Genomic DNA, 18694 nt, shown 5'->3' on the forward strand with positions numbered 1-18694 from the left:
GATCAGTAATGTACTGTATGTACACAGTGACTGCACCAGCAGAATAGTGAGTGCAGCTCTGGAGGATAATACAAGAGGTAACTCAGGATCAGTAATGTACTGTATGTACACAGTGACTGCACCAGCAGAATAGTAAGTGCAGCTCTGGAGTAAATACAGGATGTAACTCAGGATCAGTAATGTAATGTATGTACACAGTGACTGCACCAGCAGAATAGTGAGTGCAGCTCTGGAGTATAATACAGGATGTAATTCAGGACCAGTACAGGATCAGTAATGTATGTACACAGTGACTGCACCAGCAGAATAGTGAGTGCAGCTCTGGAGTATAATACAGGATGTAGCTCAGGATCAGTAATGTAATGTATGTACACAGTGACTGCACCAGCAGAATAGTGAGTGCAGCTCTGGGGTATAATACAGGATGTAACTCAGGATCATTGTTAGATAAGTTATGTTGTGTACACAGATTAATGCTATATGTAAACTGTACATTGGAGTAAAAGGGTGGACATCACAATGAATCAATCTATACCTCTTTCTCCATCTTCTCTGCCCCATTCCAGGAAGAGAACATCTGCCTGCACTGGGCGGCGTTTGCCGGAGCTGTTGAAATTGCTGAGATCCTTCTGGCATCTAAATGTGACCTGAGAGCTGTCAACATCCATGGAGATTCCCCTCTTCACATCGCTGCTCGGGAGAACCGATATGAATGCGTCTCGTAAGTCGGAGCTCAGAGCCTGTCTGTGTATAGGCTGGAATAGTCACTAATCCTGGAGGCTGGGATAGCCGCCATACTGCTGCTCACCTAGCTCTGTCACTAACATGTATTTATAGGTGTCTTTATTTTTTGTTTTATTTTTTTTTATTTAAAGGGAACCTGTCAGCAGAATTGTGCTTGGTAAACTACAGACAGTGTCAGGTCGGCGCCATTACAATAATACCTGGGTGATGAAATCCGTCTTGTGGTTGTTGTTTAATCTTTATTTTCAGTTTTGTGTTAATGATATGCCTGTGCTGTGGGGTGGACCCGAGGGGGGGGGGGGGGTGCATGTGGTGCTCTGATTAATCGTGAAAAAAGAATACACCTGCGCTGCAGCATGATCGCATGTGTAAGGCTACTTTCCGACATCAGGTTTTTTGTTTCAGGCAGAATCCGGCTAAGGCTACTTTCACACATCAGGTTTTCAGTGTCAGGCTAAATCCGGCGAATGTTGGAAAAACTGGATCCGGCGCAGATTGTGAAAAACTGATGCGACGGATCCGTTTTTTGATGGATCCGGCTAGCATATCTAGATTATTGGCTAAAAAAATTTTTGGAGCATGCTCAGTTTAAAAAAAACGGATCAGGCCACCGGATCCGACTTTTTCCAGATCCGGCACCTTCCGGCTCCCATAGGCTTCCATCCTAGCAAACAGCCGGAAGCGCCGGATACAGCGCTTCAGGCTTTTTCGCCGGAGACAAAAAACGTTGCTATGGACGTTTTTTCAAGAAACCGGAAGCGGCAGATTTGCTGGATCCGGCAAAAACCGGACGCAACGCAATGTCATCCGGTGCAATCCGGCACAAATTCAAGTCTATGGGAAAAAAACCTAATCTGGCGGCAACATTCGTTTGATCCGGTTTTTTGAAAATTAGCCAGATTTAGCCTGACACTGAAAACCTGATGTGTGAAAGTAGCCTTATGTTGTAAATAACGGATCCGTTGCAAATAGTGAAAAAACTGATGCAACAGATCCATTTTTCTGCCGGATCCGGATTTTATTTTTAACATGGAGTTTACATTGACTTGAGAGAGCGAGAGAGACGTCGCTAATACAAGTCTGAGAAAAAAACGGATCCGGCGTAAAAAAAACAAAAAAAAACGGATCAGTTTTTTTTCAAAACTTGCCAGATTGTGCCTGAAACAAAAACCCTGATGTATGAAAGTAGCCTAAAAGAAAAAGTCTGAAAATGGCGCCTGCACAGTAGCAGCTACTGGTGATCCAATAGCTGCTACTGCGCAGTTGCCGCCAGCACCATCTTGGAGGAGGAATTTATTTTTTTCCTCAAGCAAGATGGCTCCGCTAGCACTTGCGCCGTAGCAGCTATCAGATCGCTGTGCAGGCGCCATTTTTAAACACACCTTTTTTCTGATTAATTTATTTATAGCATGATATAAAAGAATGAACTGCAAACTAGATTATATATATATATATATATATATATATATATATATATATATATATATATATTTCGCAAAAACAGGCAGCACTCCATGGTCTTTAGGTAAATATGCAGGTGTTTATTGTGCCCACATCTTCATGCAACGTTTCGGCTCTAGCTGAGCCTTTCTCAAGCCTTTCTCAGCTAGAGCCGAAACGTTGCATGAAGATGTGGGCACAATAAACACCTGCATATTTACCTAAAGACCATGGAGTGCTGCCTGTTTTTGCGAAATATATGAATTGGAAACAACCGAGGACGGGTTGTCTGGGCTCTGCACCCGAAGATAAGTAGTGGAGTGTGCTGTTCCATTTTTTCTATTATATATATATATATATATATATATATATATATATATATATATATATATATATATATATATATATATATATATATATATATATATATATATATATATATATATATATATATATATATATACAGTGGGGCAAAAAAGTATTTAGTCAGTCAGCAATAGTGCAAGTTCCACCACTTAAAAAGATGAGAGGCGTCTGTAATTTACATCATAGGTAGACCTCAACTATGGGAGACAAACTGAGGAAATAAAAATCCAGAAAATCACATTGTCTGTTTTTTTATCATTTTATTTGCATATTATGGTGGAAAATAAGTATTTGGTCAGAAACAAACAATCAAGATTTCTGGCTCTCACAGACCTGTAACTTCTTCTTTAAGAGTCTCCTCTTTCCTCCACTCATTACCTGTAGTAATGGCACCTGTTTAAACTTGTTATAAGTATGAAAAGACACCTGTGCACACCCTCAAACAGTCTGACTCCAAACTCCACTATGGTGAAGACCAAAGAGCTGTCAAAGGACACCAGAAACAAAATTGTAGCCCTGCACCAGGCTGGGAAGACTGAATCTGCAATAGCCAACCAGCTTGGAGTGAAGAAATCAACAGTGGGAGCAATAATTAGAAAATGGAAGACATTCAAGACCACTAATAAACTCCCTCGATCTGGGGCTCCACGCAAAATCCCACCCCATGGGGTCAGAATGATCACAAGAACGGTGAGCAAAAATCCCAGAACCACGCGGGGGGACCTAGTGAATGAACTGCAGAGAGCTGGGACCAATGTAACAAGGCCTACCATAAGTAACACACTACGCCACCATGGACTCAGATCCTGCAGTGCCAGACGTGTCCCACTGCTTAAGCCAGTACATGTCCGGGCCCGTCTGAAGTTTGCTAGAGAGCATTTGGATGATCCAGAGGAGTTTTGGGAGAATGTCCTATGGTCTGATGAAACCAAACTGGAACTGTTTGGTAGAAACACAACTTGTCGTGTTTGGAGGAAAAAGAATACTGAGTTGCATCCATCAAACACCATACCTACTGTAAAGCATGGTGGTGGAAACATCATGCTTTGGGGCTGTTTCTCTGCAAAGGGGCCAGGACGACTGATCCGGGTACATGAAAGAATGAATGGGGCCATGTATCGTGAGATTTTGAGTGCAAACCTCCTTCCATCAGCAAGGGCATTGAAGATGAAACGTGGCTGGGTCTTTCAACATGACAATGATCCAAAGCACACCGCCAGGGCAACGAAGGAGTGGCTTCGTAAGAAGCATTTCAAGGTCCTGGAGTGGCCTAGCCAGTCTCCAGATCTCAACCCTATAGAAAACCTTTGGAGGGAGTTGAAAGTCCGTGTTGCCAAGCGAAAAGCCAAAAACATCACTGCTCTAGAGGAGATCTGCATGGAGGAATGGGCCAACATACCAACAACAGTGTGTGGCAACCTTCTGAAGACTTACAGAAAACGTTTGACCTCTGTCATTGCCAACAAAGGATATATTACAAAGTATTGAGATGAAATTTTGTTTCTGACCAAATACTTATTTTCCACCATAATATGCAAATAAAATGATAAAAAAACAGACAATGTGATTTTCTGGATTTTTTTTTTCTCAGTTTGTCTCCCATAGTTGAGGTCTACCTATGATGTAAATTACAGACGCCTCTCATCTTTTTAAGTGGTGGAACTTGCACTATTGCTGACTGACTAAATACTTTTTTGCCCCACTGTATATATATACACATATATTTATAATCTCCATTATGTAAACTAGAGGGCAGGTCAGTGAGGGATCAGTGACCTATCAGCAGTCTTTATTATGAATACCTAATCAGAGCACCAGATGAAGACCCCCACTGGACCACCCCGCAGCACTGGCATATCATTAACTCAAAACTGAAAATACAGATTAAACAACAACCACAAGTCGGATTTCATCACCAGGTATCAGTGTAATCAGTATAACGGCGCCGACCTGACACTGTCTGTAGGTTACTGAGCACAATCCTGCTGACAGATTCCCTTTAAAGGGGAAATGCTTTTTATAAAAGCAGTAGGTATACAAGCCCCTCATTGGTGACATCAGTGCCTGCTAACACTGTCGTTGGCATACAGCAGTCAGTCTCCGCCATGTACGACTTTACCTGTCACTCTTTTGCCCTAGGCTCTTCTTAAGTCATGGTGCTGAGGTTGGTCTGAAAAACAAGGAGGGCGAAACCCCCCTTGAGTGTTGTAGCCCCAACTCCCAAGTCTGGACCGCTCTCAAGAATAGGAGTAACTCGTCTGAGAAGCCGAAACAGGAGGAGGTCGTAATGAATAGGTTAGTAGTGGCACCAGGTCCTCCATGGCGTCCGTCAGATTTATTTTATTTTTTTGGTATGGAGTCCACATATTTTTATTTTGTTAAAAGGGATATATCCAGGGGCTATGAGAATATCCCAATACCCTGCATCAATGGCGAAGACTTAGAACCTTGCCCCATCAATTACAAATATGTCTCCCAAAACTGCGTCACCTCCCCGCTCAACGTGGACCGAAACATTACCCACCTTCAGGTAAGATGCAGCAGCGCCCTCTATAGACTGAACCCAGCTGTACAAGACATTTCTGAATGATTTTCTTCTCTTCTCAGTACTGTGTGTGCATAGATGACTGTTCCTCTAGTAACTGCATGTGCAGCCAGCTAAGCATGAGGTGCTGGTATGATAAGGTACGTATGGCCGGCGTCTGCCCATCATAAACGCTATTACTGCTTATCTCCAATAAGAAAGGTGGAGGGTGGGGGGCGGACTACTGTTTGGTTCGTGCAGAAAATTTATCCCTTGGTGGCCAGAGTATTTTAAAAGTGGTTTTCCTATCTTTTACAATTTACTGCTTATTAACATTTTCAGCAGTTCTTTAGATATTAGTACTTTTCTTTTGTTTACAATTAGTTGCCTTGGAGACCGACCACAGCTGGTAGCCAGCAGAACATGCGCAAGTGCTCACAAGTTATTTCCTATTAATCTGTAAACACTCTTTTGTAGCTGGCCAGGATCACTGTTACCGCCTACTCCCGGCCAGCTTCAGCACACTGCTTAGAAGTGGTCGGTCACCTAGGCAACAAGCTGTAAACAAAAAAGCAGAAAAGTGTTAATATTGTAAGAAAGGCTGTAAATTTCAAAAAGTCGCAAATTGCAAAAGAGTATATATTTACAGGAACTATTATTCAATATCCATCTATGAAGATGGGAATAACCCTTAAAGGCAAAGTTGTCATTTTTTTAAAGGTGTTCCACCTCGCAGTTATGCTTAGAGAGGTAAGAGGCACAGCTGCTTGCCAGGTATCATTCATGCCTCCTAATTATTAGGACCGGCATATACAGACCCTGGTGAGCGAGCGTTGTGCGACTTGTCAGGAGCACCTCTAAATTCCTAAAGTATAAGTGATTGTCACAGGGTCCTTCTCCGGTATCACAATCAACAAAGCGAGAGATGAGTGAAAAGATCCAAGAATCTTTATTTAGGCAAAAACAGGAAAGGTCCAGATATACGATCCACCACACAAAGGATAAAAAAATAGTCCAGAACACAAATGCAGTTCAGTAACAGGATAAAAGTCCAACAATCCAGCACAAAGGATAAAATATGGTCCATATGCTTCCCCTTCTCTCTGACGTGCTGTGTTCACTTCATTGTTCCAAACAAGACTGATCTGTGTCTCACCTTCCTGATATTTTAAAGGTACCTTCACACTAAACGACTTTTCAACGATAACGATAGCGATCCGTGACGTTGCATCGTCCTGGATAGCGATATCGTTGTGTTTGACACGCAGCAGCGATCAGGATCCTGCTGTGATATCGCTGGTCGTTGCTGAAAGTCCAGAACTTTATTTGGTCGTCAGATCGGCGTGTATCGTCGTGTTTGACAGCAAAAGCAACGATGCCAGCAATGTTTTACAATGGTAACCAGGGTAAATATCGGGTTACTAAGCGCAGGGCCGTGCTTAGTAACCCGATATTTACCCTGGTTACCATTGTAAATGTAAAAAAAAAACAGTACATACTCACCTTCTGATGTCCGTCAGGTCCCTGGCCGTCTGCTTCCCGCACTGACTGTGAGCGCTGGCCGGCCGTAAAGCACAGCGGTGACGTCACCGCTGTGCTCTGCTTTTACTTTACGGCGCTCAGTCAGTGCGGGAAGCAGACGGCCAGGGACCTGACAGACATCAGAAGGTGAGTATGTACTGTTTGTTTTTTTTTACATTTACAATGGTAACCAGGGTAAACATCGGGTTACTAAGCGCGGCCCTGCGCTTAGTAACCCGATGTTTACCCTGGTTACCCGGGGACTTCGGCATCGTTGGTCGCTGGAGAGCGGTCTGTGTGACCGCTCTCCAGCGACCACACTGCGACGCTGCAGCGATCGGCATCGTTGACGATATCGCTGCAGCGTCGTTTAATGTGACGGTACCTTGAGTCTCCCTCCTCATTCACAGGTCAGGAGGGGAAAGGTGTCAGGGGCTCATTGTCTCAACAAGCTAGGTCAACATGTCATTAGCATATTCGCAAACAACATTATTCACTGACCCTGTGGAGAGATAACAGTACAGGAATGTGGGGAGAATATCAGATGGCAAATAACAACTCAACACCATGAAAACAAGCAAAACAGAAATATACACAAAATGATACCCACATAGCATATCACACCATCACAGTGATTAACATCCTGTAAGGACACATTTACCAATCGGGTGACTTGAGTTGTGCTTCCAAACGTGGTGTTGTGCCGGGTCCGCAATGGAGGAAGAACGGACAGAGGTTCGCTGGAGCACCAAGGTCCTGGGCAGCCCTTATAAATTAATAGATAAGACCGTTGCTCTTGAATAGCGATCGTTTGTGACCATTCACATTGAGTTAGTGGTCCCTAAAATAATTTTTCTCCTCTTTCAGAGCGGACGCCTATTGCCTGAATTCAACATTGTGGAACCACCACTGATCTTTGAATGTAACCACGCCTGCTCCTGCTTGCGAAACTGTCGCAACAGAGTGGTGCAGAACGGCCTAAAGTGAGTCTCCGTACAGTCTTTATCCCTCCGATTACACATGCACGCTCTCCCAGGTGAGGAGGTATAAGCCGCTGCCATACACCTCTAGCAGCTGCTTATCCTCCACAGGAACATGGAGCAGCCATCTTTAATTGATTGTGTTCCATTCTTCCTCACCCCTGAGGAGTCTGAACCCCTAAACACTGCTTTTGTGGCCACAGTTACCCGTACGCACCTAGAAGGTTTATGTCCCACAGTCTGGATTTCACCGTAGCTCCACATTGCACGGTGACCCTCTATAGGATCGTGCAGCCGGCAGCCTTTTACCTATACAGATACATTGGCACATACTGGCCTAAGGAGCACACTTTTGACCTCTGTCTTGTAATTGGGGGACTGCAGAACTGCTGAGGTGTAGTCCTGGTTTCCACAGTTTGCTCTTACCCTGACATACTGGATCCTGCAGAGATTGGGCAGGCTGAGCGGGCTTTCATCTCTTTGATGTCTATGGCACAGCTGGCACCGTCTATCCTCCCGCTGTTTTTCCAGTCTTTATGAATCTTCACAATCCTTGATCGGGATATATTTGTGCCGAAAAATAAAGGTTCAGGTATGTTAACATTTCCGTAATTGCTTATTCACTTGTTTCATTCCCACAGGGTCAGATTACAGCTGTACCGGACCAAAAATATGGGCTGGGGAGTGCGGACACTGCAGGAGATCCCCATGGGGACGTTTGTGTGCGAGTAAGTGATTCCTTGTCATACCTTCTCCTCTGTATAGACATTGCCTCCTCAGGAAGTCGTGTGAATGTATCTCACCGGACATGTGCCAGGTCTGCTCTGTCTGACAATGCCCGTCCATCATGGTCGTACCGTACGGATGGTGATGGTGTGACTGTCCTGGTTCGCCTTGCTGTGCAACGTCGCACACCAACGTTCTCCACAAGGTGGAGTTTGCGGAGTGTTCTTCCTTCCCATAGCCTGGAGACAAGATTTTCTTCCCTGGTTAAGCACTGAAGGAATTTTCTGCGCAATGGAAACTGCATTTGGAGGGACCAGCAACAAGTCTTATACTACAGGCAGTCAGACTGTGGGACACATCGGTGGCATCGTGCATTAGTGTACCAGCACCAATGGATGCAGCTGCACCCCATGATTAAGAACCTGCTGTTCTAGATATTCTTAATATACAAATTTATTGTATACAAGCAGATTAATATAATTTCTGTAGGGCCACCACTGCCGGCAGCTTAGACCCATGTATATTAGGTCACCTTTGGCCCTATCCTACTGTTACTCTCAGCATGGGCCGACCCTATAATGTGTATTCCAGCAGCCTGATTCTCCCCAAATAACTGATGTTGGGGCAAGGAAGCATCGTCATGTTGGATTTTTTTTCAGATGTCTGACAGCTGACAACACAGGCATGCTCAGCCCAACTGAGCATGGTTATGTAAGGTGGTGTCAGTAGAAATAGCCATCAGCCGAACAAGTGTTGTGCCGACTGCTTCGCAAGGTTTAGGTGTAAAGTAAGCAGCTAGCTTCCATGCGTTACCTTCCGGAAGGATATGAACCATGGCACACAAGGCAGCCGGGAGATTTGCCATCTCTTCCAAAGGGCTCTCTTTTTCTTTTCCATGAGAGTTGGCAAATGTCTTACTTTGGATCAGGACCATTTGTTGCTTGTGGTCTTGGCCACAATGAGGGCACGGAGGACCTTTACTGACATGTGAAAGGGAATTGCATTTCTAGCAGTTGCCTAATACACAGCTATTGGGGATTATAGGACAGTGACACCAGCAGGTAGTAGTGCGGCTCAGACTGTATGTGGGGGGAGCAGTAATAGGACTTGTCTGTATATTCAGCTATTGGGGATTATAGGACGGTGACACCAGCAGGTAGTAGTGCGGCTCAGACTGTAAGTGGGGCAGCAGTAATAGGACTTGTCTGTATATACAGCTATTGGGGATTATAGGACGGTGACACCAGCAGGTAGTAGTGCGGCTCAGACTGTAGGTGGGGGGGAGCAGTAATAGGACTTGTCTGTATATACAGCTATTGGGGGATTATAGGACAGTGACACCAGCAGGTAGTAGTGCGGCTCAGACTGTATGTGGGGGGAGCAGTAATAGGACTTGTCTGTATATTCAGCTATTGCGGATTATAGGACGGTGACACCAGCAGGTAGTAGTGCGGCTCAGACTGTAGGTGGGGGAGCAGTAATAGGACTTGTCTGTATACACAGCTATTGGGGATTATAGGACGGTGACACCAGCAGGTAGTAGTGCGGCTCAGCCTGTATGTGGGGGAGCAGTAATAGGACTTGTCTGTATACACAGCTATTGGGGATTATAGGACAGTGACACCAGCAGGTAGTAGTGCGGCTCAGACTGTATGTGGGGGAGCAGTAATAGGACTTGTCTGTATACACAGCTATTGGGGATTATAGGACGGTGACACCAGCAGGTAGTAGTGCGGCTCAGACTGTAGGTGGGGGAGCAGTAATAGGACTTGTCTGTATATACAGCTATTGGGGATTATAGGACGGTGACACCAGCAGGTAGTAGTGCGGCTCAGACTGTATGTGGGGGAGCAGTAATAGGACTTGTCTGTATATACAGCTATTGGGGATTATAGGACGGTGACACCAGCAGGTAGTAGTGCGGCTCAGACTGTATGTGGGGGGAGCAGTAATAGGACTTGTCTGTATACACAGCTATTGGGGATTATAAGAGGGTGACACCAGCAGGTAGTAGTGCGGCTCAGACTGTAGGTGGGGGAGCAGTAATAGGACTTGTCTGTATATTCAGCTATTGCGGATTATAGGACGGTGACACCAGCAGGTAGTAGTGCGGCTCAGACTGTAAGTGGGGCAGCAGTAATAGGACTTGTCTGTATATACAGCTATTGGGGATTATAGGACGGTGACACCAGCAGGTAGTAGTGCGGCTCAGACTGTAGGTGGGGGGGAGCAGTAATAGGACTTGTCTGTATATACAGCTATTGGGGATTATAGGACAGTGACACCAGCAGGTAGTAGTGCGGCTCAGACTGTAGGTGGGGGAGCAGTAATAGGACTTGTCTGTATATACAGCTATTGGGGATTATAGGACGGTGACACCAGCAGGTAGTAGTGCGGCTCAGACTGTATGTGGGGGAGCAGTAATAGGACTTGTCTGTATATACAGCTATTGGGGATTATAGGACGGTGACACCAGCAGGTAGTAGTGCGGCTCAGACTGTATGTGGGGGGAGCAGTAATAGGACTTGTCTGTATACACAGCTATTGGGGATTATAAGAGGGTGACACCAGCAGGTAGTAGTGCGGCTCAGACTGTAGGTGGGGGAGCAGTAATAGGACTTGTCTGTATATTCAGCTATTGCGGATTATAGGACGGTGACACCAGCAGGTAGTAGTGCGGCTCAGACTGTAAGTGGGGCAGCAGTAATAGGACTTGTCTGTATATACAGCTATTGGGGATTATAGGACGGTGACACCAGCAGGTAGTAGTGCGGCTCAGACTGTAGGTGGGGGGGAGCAGTAATAGGACTTGTCTGTATATACAGCTATTGGGGATTATAGGACAGTGACACCAGCAGGTAGTAGTGCGGCTCAGACTGTATGTGGGGGGAGCAGTAATAGGACTTGTCTGTATATTCTTCTATTGCGGATTATAGGACGGTGACACCAGCAGGTAGTAGTGCGGCTCAGACTGTAGGTGGGGGAGCAGTAATAGGACTTGTCTGTATATACAGCTATTGGGGATTATAGGACGGTGACACCAGCAGGTAGTAGTGCGGCTCAGACTGTAGGTGGGGGAGCAGTAATAGGACTTGTCTGTATATACAGCTATTGGGGATTATAGGACGGTGACACCAGCAGGTAGTAGTGCGGCTCAGCCTGTATGTGGGGGAGCAGTAATAGGACTTGTCTGTATACACAGCTATTGGGGATTATAGGACGGTGACACCAGCAGGTAGTAGTGCGGCTCAGACTGTAGGTGGGGGAGCAGTAATAGGACTTGTCTGTATATACAGCTATTGGGGATTATAGGACGGTGACACCAGCAGGTAGTAGTGCGGCTCAGACTGTATGTGGGGGAGCAGTAATAGGACTTATCTGTATATACAGCTATTGGGGATTATAGGACGGTGACACCAGCAGGTAGTAGTGCGGCTCAGACTGTATGTGGGGGGAGCAGTAATAGGACTTGTCTGTATACACAGCTATTGGGGATTATAAGAGGGTGACACCAGCAGGTAGTAGTGCGGCTCAGACTGTAGGTGGGGGAGCAGTAATAGGACTTGTCTGTATATTCAGCTATTGCGGATTATAGGACGGTGACACCAGCAGGTAGTAGTGCGGCTCAGACTGTAGGTGGGGGGGAGCAGTAATAGGACTTGTCTGTATATACAGCTATTGGGGATTATAGGACAGTGACACCAGCAGGTAGTAGTGCGGCTCAGACTGTATGTGGGGGGAGCAGTAATAGGACTTGTCTGTATATTCAGCTATTGCGGATTATAGGACGGTGACACCAGCAGGTAGTAGTGCGGCTCAGACTGTAGGTGGGGGAGCAGTAATAGGACTTGTCTGTATATACAGCTATTGGGGATTATAGGACGGTGACACCAGCAGGTAGTAGTGCGGCTCAGACTGTAGGTGGGGGAGCAGTAATAGGACTTGTCTGTATATACAGCTATTGGGGATTATAGGACGGTGACACCAGCAGGTAGTAGTGCGGCTCAGCCTGTATGTGGGGGAGCAGTAATAGGACTTGTCTGTATACACAGCTATTGGGGATTATAGGACGGTGACACCAGCAGGTAGTAGTGCGGCTCAGACTGTAGGTGGGGGAGCAGTAATAGGACTTGTCTGTATATACAGCTATTGGGGATTATAGGACGGTGACACCAGCAGGTAGTATTGCGGCTCAGCCTGTATGTGGGGGAGCAGTAATAGGACTTGTCTGTATACACAGCTATTGGGGATTATAGGACGGTGACACCAGCAGGTAGTAGTGCGGCTCAGACTGTAGGTGGGGGAGCAGTAATAGGACTTGTCTGTATATACAGCTATTGGGGATTATAGGACGGTGACACCAGCAGGTAGTAGTGCGGCTCAGACTGTAAGTGGGGGGAGTAGTAATAGGACTTGTCTGTATATACAGCTATTGGGGATTATAGGACGGTGACACCAGCAGGTAGTAGTGCGGCTCAGACTGTAAGTGGGGGGAGTAGTAATAGAACTTGTCTGATGGGCGGCAGTTTTCGTGCAGAGGCGCCATCCTGTAGTATCGCATTGTGTTTTCACTGTCTACTTTTTTGATTATCATTCTTGCCAGGTACGTGGGAGAGTTAATTTCGGACACAGAGGCGGATGTACGTGACGACGACACCTATTTGTTTGATCTGGATAATAAGGTGAGTTTCCGAGCGGCATAGCACCTTGTAGTTGGACATAAATCTCGGGTGGTTCAGGTGAAGCTCTCTTGTGACACCCGAGGGGAGTGATCGTCACCAATCGGGCCATGATTGAGTCAACCATTTCCAGGAAGTTTTGGTATTTGCACAAAGCCTAACACACAGGCGTCTACATTCTGGGAACTGTCCGAGCGTGCCAGAGACCGGCGGGTGCTGTGCAAATGTTCTCTGACCGCTCTCCACCAACCACTTTAATTGTGCGCCATTGGCATCGGCCGTCCATTAAAGATCATTATGAATGTGCCCAGAAGGCACGGCCAAATCCTTTAATGCATCTTTCTGCTCCGGGACCCGACGTGGCTGAAATTAGCAGTGGTAATTAAAGTTGGCTTGTACAATTGTTCACTGCTGAGAAGAAAGGAGACCCCCTCCTCTTCCTCCGCTCGTCTCTCTGCTCCCCAGGACATAAGGAAAGCACACGGCTCCTCCTCACACAGCGCTGGCCTCATTTGTTCTACTTTTTATTTAATTTCTGATGGCACAGTTTTGGCTGCTTCCTCACTCAGTTCCTCAGAAAATCCTCGGTGGCTGCTTTTTTGCATAAGTAGCGCCAGGTGGGCAGTATAAGTGCTCACAAAAAATTATTATCTACCTTCCTTAATAGAAAAGGAAATATCGGTGTCTGGCAGATCCATTTGTTACGCTGCTATGCCATCAGCAAGTTAAAGAAGTTTCTAACTTTCGCATTGTTCAGCAAGTGTGGGTGATGACGTTGTGCTGCACATATCCATCGTGGGCAGCCATCATGCATCGGATGGCGAGAGTGGGTGATGACATTGCGCTGCACATATCCATTGTGGGCGGCCATCATGCATTAGACGGCGAGAGTGGGTGATGACGTTGTGCTGCACGTATCCACTGTGGTCAGTTATCATGCATTGGATGGCAAGAGTGGGTGATGACGTTGTGCTGCACATAACGATCGTGGGCAGCTATCGTGCTTTGGATGGCAAGTGTGGATGATGACGTTGTGCTGCACATATCCATCGTGGCCAGCCATCGTGCATTGGATGGCGAGAGTGGGTGATGACATTGCACTGCACATATCCTTCGTGGGCAGCCATCGTGCATTGGATGGCGAGAGTGGGTGATGACATTGCGCTGCACATATCCATTGTGGGCGGCCATTGTGCATTGGATGGCGAGTGTAGCTGATGACGTTTCGCTGCACATATCCATCGTGGGCAGCTGTCGTGCACATGTCCTATTCCGATGCAGGAGTGTGCATCGATGGACAGACCCTTTAATGGCTGCTGCTTATGTACAATGTGCTCTGTTGTCTCATTGCTCATGTTACAAGCCAATAACAAGTACCAGAGCCTGCACCTTATTACAGAACGTGGCACATCGGGCTAACTGCGATCGGCGCTGGCACAGAGTAGTGCACCAGACTAGATAAATCGACCCCATCATCTCAATCATTGTGTATTGGGCTAAAGCTGGGGGAAGTAATGGTGAATCGGTGATGCTCGGAGTCTGGGTGGACGGCCGCAGGCAGGGTGCCAGCCCCGCTAAAGTAATTTGTTGCCATGTGACTGATCGCATGTGCTGATATCTGTCACTGATAGTCTGATCTCTGTAAAGCATATAAAGACTGTAATGGGGCAAAAGACTAATCAGAGAGGCACCAGCTCCACCAGCCCTCGTCCTCCGCAGCAGCCTGTCTGTTCCGGCTCTGTCTGTACTAACAGTGTTTTGTGTTACAGGACGGAGAGGTTTATTGCATTGATGCCCGGTTCTACGGCAACATCAGTCGCTTCATCAACCACCTCTGCGAGCCCAACCTGATGCCCGTCCGGGTGTTCATGTCCCATCAGGACCTGCGGTTCCCCCGCATTGCTTTATTCAGCAGTAGACCTATCCATGCAGGAGAACAAATTGGGTAAGTAAGGCAAATAAAAAAAACATGGCTGCTTTTTTCTAGAGCGAGTGTGCCACCCCTGCCTACAGGTTGTGTCTGACATTACAGTGTCAGAAGACATGCAGTACTGCACACAACCTGTGGATAAGTCTGCCGCTGCTGCTTTTCTTCCCTTTATGGCCCTTTTAGCAGGAAATCCTATTTAAGGGGTGCGGACAACTTGAAAAAAAAAAAAGCATATTTTATTACTTAAATACATGTATTAAAATAACATTCCAAAAACATTTTTTCAGTTGAGCTTCAGTAAAAATTGTGCACCGTTCATCTTTTACAGCCTGGTTGTTTTTTTGCACTTGGCTGTCCGCAGAATGAGGTAACTAAGAATCTGTTAGTGAGCTGATAGGAAAGTTTGTATCTCTTCTGGTTTTTTTGTGAGCTGATTTATGACCATATCAAAGTCCATCTCAACTTGGATGCAGCCTGCAGTCATAAATCGACTCATAGGATTTCAGAAAGGACAGATAAGAATTACAAGCTTCCTGAGAGAAGTGCACTGATGGCTCCTCAGTTAACTCATTCAGCAGTGTGCAGGGAAACAGGGAGCCTCTAGGAGTGGAATGGTGCAAGATTTGCGGTAGTAGGTACGGCTCAGTGGAAAGCCTAAATGTCTGGTCCTTCAGGTCAGGATGGGGGATGTCGCCACATCAAACATGTGGAGTCGATGTCCAGAAGACGTCTTGAAACCTTTAATCCGCTCTCCTCTCACCTTTTATGTTTTCTCTTGCAGTTTTGACTATGGTGATCGATTCTGGGACATTAAGGGCAAGCTCTTCAGCTGTCGCTGTGGCTCCCCCAAATGCAAGCACCCTACGATCAAAGTCACCCCCCACTGCCAGCCAGCAACCCCTACAGAAGCACCACAAGAGAACGGCCTACCGGACACCTCCACCGCACACAGCCTTTGCTGAGAAGACATGGACACCATTATGTTTCCTTTTTTTGTTTTTGCTCCCCCTTCTTCACCATCATTTTTCTGTGTGAAACCGTAGAAGGAGCCAGCGTCCCCGACGTGGTCCCTAAAGACAGATACCCCCTACCCTCCCCCTGTTCTCTAAATCAAGCTGGATGTAATTTGCTTCGACCGCGTCCATCAGGCTGAAGAAGAGGAGACGTCTCATGGACTCCTTCACTTGTTTTATAACATTCACAGACTAAGGTGAACTCTTTTCGTGCCGGAGAGTGGCTTTGGCAGACAAAGGGGGTACCAAGTGAAAAGTATTTTTTACCCCCTTCAGGGGGAAAACCTTTTGTGTTACCCCTCTGTCACTCAAGTTGAGCATATGTCGTGCCACCACAGGCCACGTAACATCGACCAGTAGAAAAAAAAATACAGATTCTTCTTAAACGAAGCAGAGTGCAAATTGTCCCCAAACATATGGGAAGGGACATGTATTCAAAGGGGACTTGCATCTTTAATTTGTGCTCTGAAATGCCAGTAAGGGGATTGCCTGGGATTTGTTTTTTTTCCTTTTTCAGAAACTGCACCTCTCCTGTTTTCAGGCTGTGTCTGGTCTTGCAGGTAAGTCAGATATAAGTAAATGCTAGACCCAGCCTATGGATGAGAAAGGAGCAGCTTCTGGGACAAGAAAAAAATCCTGACAAATCCCTTTATGACATGTGAGACTGGACACCAGATTGTAAGGAGCTGATCAGTGGCGACATGCCTGACACATGACAACATGGAGCAGACAGAGTGCCGCAGCTAAAGTGACCCGCTAAAATGTGCGGCTTTAAGGGCCCAGGGACAGTGGAGACACGGGGTGTCAGAGGGTTTGTGTGAGATAATTGTTTCTTACGACCATGTTCCCACCTAGCAGAAATGTCGCGTTTGTCTTGTGTGTGCAGAGAATCCACTGTGTTAAACCGTTCGTGCAAAGTGGATGCGATTTCATGAAAACATCTGCCCACTCTGCTAGACTTATGGAGAGTCTAAAAAAAAAAAAGGCGCGTAATAAACACAACTGTGGTTTTATTTGCAGAATTCCAGCTTTTACGTTCTTTAAAAAAAAAAAAAAGGGGGGGGGGGGGAAACGCAGTAAAAAATAAAAAAATCTAGTAACATTATTTGCTGAAAAAATGCATTTGTGGGAACATGGCCTAAGGGATTTTTTCTTTCCGGACATTGCGCCACTCAGCTCCACAGGTTGTGTTTGGTATTGCAGCTCCGTTTACTGTACCCTCTGCAGCATTTACCAACAAGTCGCATGAAGGGGGTGATAGATGTGATTGGGGGTAAAGGAGGGATGACTGCTGGGGCCCCCACCGATAAGAACAGGGGCCTCGAAGTTCCCTGTGTGAATGGAGCCGTAGTGCACGTGTGATCACTGCTCAGTCACTGTCCGAGTCTCCTATAGACTCATAAGTGGGCGCACAATACCGCTTAATTTGCACAGAAGACCCTTTACCAACGTTGGACCCCAGTGATCATAAATTCGTCGCCTACTCTGAGAATAGGTGATATGTGTTGTTTATTGGGAACGGGGCTGAGCCGCAATAACAGACTCGACCTGTATACAAGAAAGAAGCCTTTTTATTAAAAAAAAAATCTAATCTCGGACAGTCCCTTTAAACCGTCCCCCAAACATTCATCTGGTCCTGGGTGCCCATGACGTTACATCATCTGTACTCTGCCCGCTCTTCTCCCCGTCTCTGAGGCTGTAGGGCTGATGGATCTGGCACACAGTCTGTATTCTCTCTTTTTTGGAAGGGTTTCACATGCCAAGGAATAGATGCCAGTCTGTGTGTTAAAAGTGGCATCCTGCAGTTCTTTAAAGGGTTAAGTGTGCACAATTTCTACATGCATTAGCAATGAGTCTCCCCCGCCGCCTTGGAGATTTTTTATTTTTCATTTGTACTGGTCATAGACTGTAAGGTCCTAACGTGGTGGCAGCAGCAGATCCCGACCCAGCGGACCCGCCGGAATAAAAATAAACACAGACACTGAGCATTACCGATTTCTACCAGTAGCAAGTGGAACGTCTTGTGTTTTCCATGCCATAAATTCCTACATGATCTTTTTACGAGTAGAAGAAAAAATAAAGTTTGGAAGTTCCAGAAATTAAAAAAAAATAATAATAATAAAAAAAGGTGCTGATACCCCCTGCCCCGATTTATATACTGAACAGACCCCTCCTGTCAACTGTACCATACAGAATTCTGATTTTAGGATGAATTACCAGAAGCAGACCTTTTTTTAAAGAAAAATAAAAATAAAAAAATGTTAGCAGAACCGTAGTGTGAATACAATTCTTTTTGTATTTTGTTTTTTTTTTTGTGTTTTTGTTTTTTCCTTTTAAATAAATAATTAAAAAAAAAACACCAAACCTGCCGTTTTTCGGTGGATTTCAATTTGTCATTTATTTTTTAAAATTGTCATTAGTGCAGCTACCGGGTTTTTTTGTTTGTTTTTTTTTTTCCTGTTTGATCATGATTTGTAAGTGCCCCCTTCCCATCCGATCATTGCCAACATTCAGTCTTCGTTTTCCTGTTTTGTTTTCAGTAAAACAATAAAATGCTTTAATCTGAGCGTGGATGTTATCTCTTCCAGGATCGCTAAGTGGGATGCGGCTGATTTTCAGGGAGATTTTTTTTTCCCATATTCACAGTTAGGTGTGCGGCTTGTTAGGATTTAAAGGCACAGTGTCAGTTTTCAGTTGGATTATCACTTTGGCAAGGGTTAAAGTAGTTGTCCAGGATTATAAAAACATTTTTTTCTGAAAGAAATCATCCA

The 18694-nt window shown here is 45.7% G+C and overlaps 1 protein-coding gene across 20 annotated transcripts in view; it reads left to right on the forward strand.

Moving 5' to 3' along the window:
• EHMT1 (euchromatic histone lysine methyltransferase 1) overlaps positions 1 to 18489 on the forward strand; it is a 109788-nt gene extending 91299 nt beyond the window's left edge. For all 20 annotated transcript variants that reach the window (XM_077284231.1, XM_077284242.1, XM_077284244.1 and 17 more), the window contains 9 exons: positions 567 to 721; positions 4690 to 4845; positions 4936 to 5080; positions 5158 to 5235; positions 7463 to 7578; positions 8217 to 8303; positions 12905 to 12983; positions 14750 to 14925; positions 15692 to 18489. In XM_077284231.1, the coding sequence (XP_077140346.1) occupies positions 567 to 721; positions 4690 to 4845; positions 4936 to 5080; positions 5158 to 5235; positions 7463 to 7578; positions 8217 to 8303; positions 12905 to 12983; positions 14750 to 14925; positions 15692 to 15872 (1173 nt within the window). In that variant the 3' untranslated portion in view covers positions 15873 to 18489. The remainder of the gene's footprint in view (positions 1 to 566; positions 722 to 4689; positions 4846 to 4935; positions 5081 to 5157; positions 5236 to 7462; positions 7579 to 8216; positions 8304 to 12904; positions 12984 to 14749; positions 14926 to 15691) is intronic.
• Positions 18490 to 18694: the final 205 nt, after the last annotated feature.

The sequence above is a fragment of the Ranitomeya variabilis genome, chromosome 2, assembly GCF_051348905.1.
Source record: "Ranitomeya variabilis isolate aRanVar5 chromosome 2, aRanVar5.hap1, whole genome shotgun sequence".
NCBI lineage: Eukaryota > Metazoa > Chordata > Amphibia > Anura > Dendrobatidae > Ranitomeya > Ranitomeya variabilis.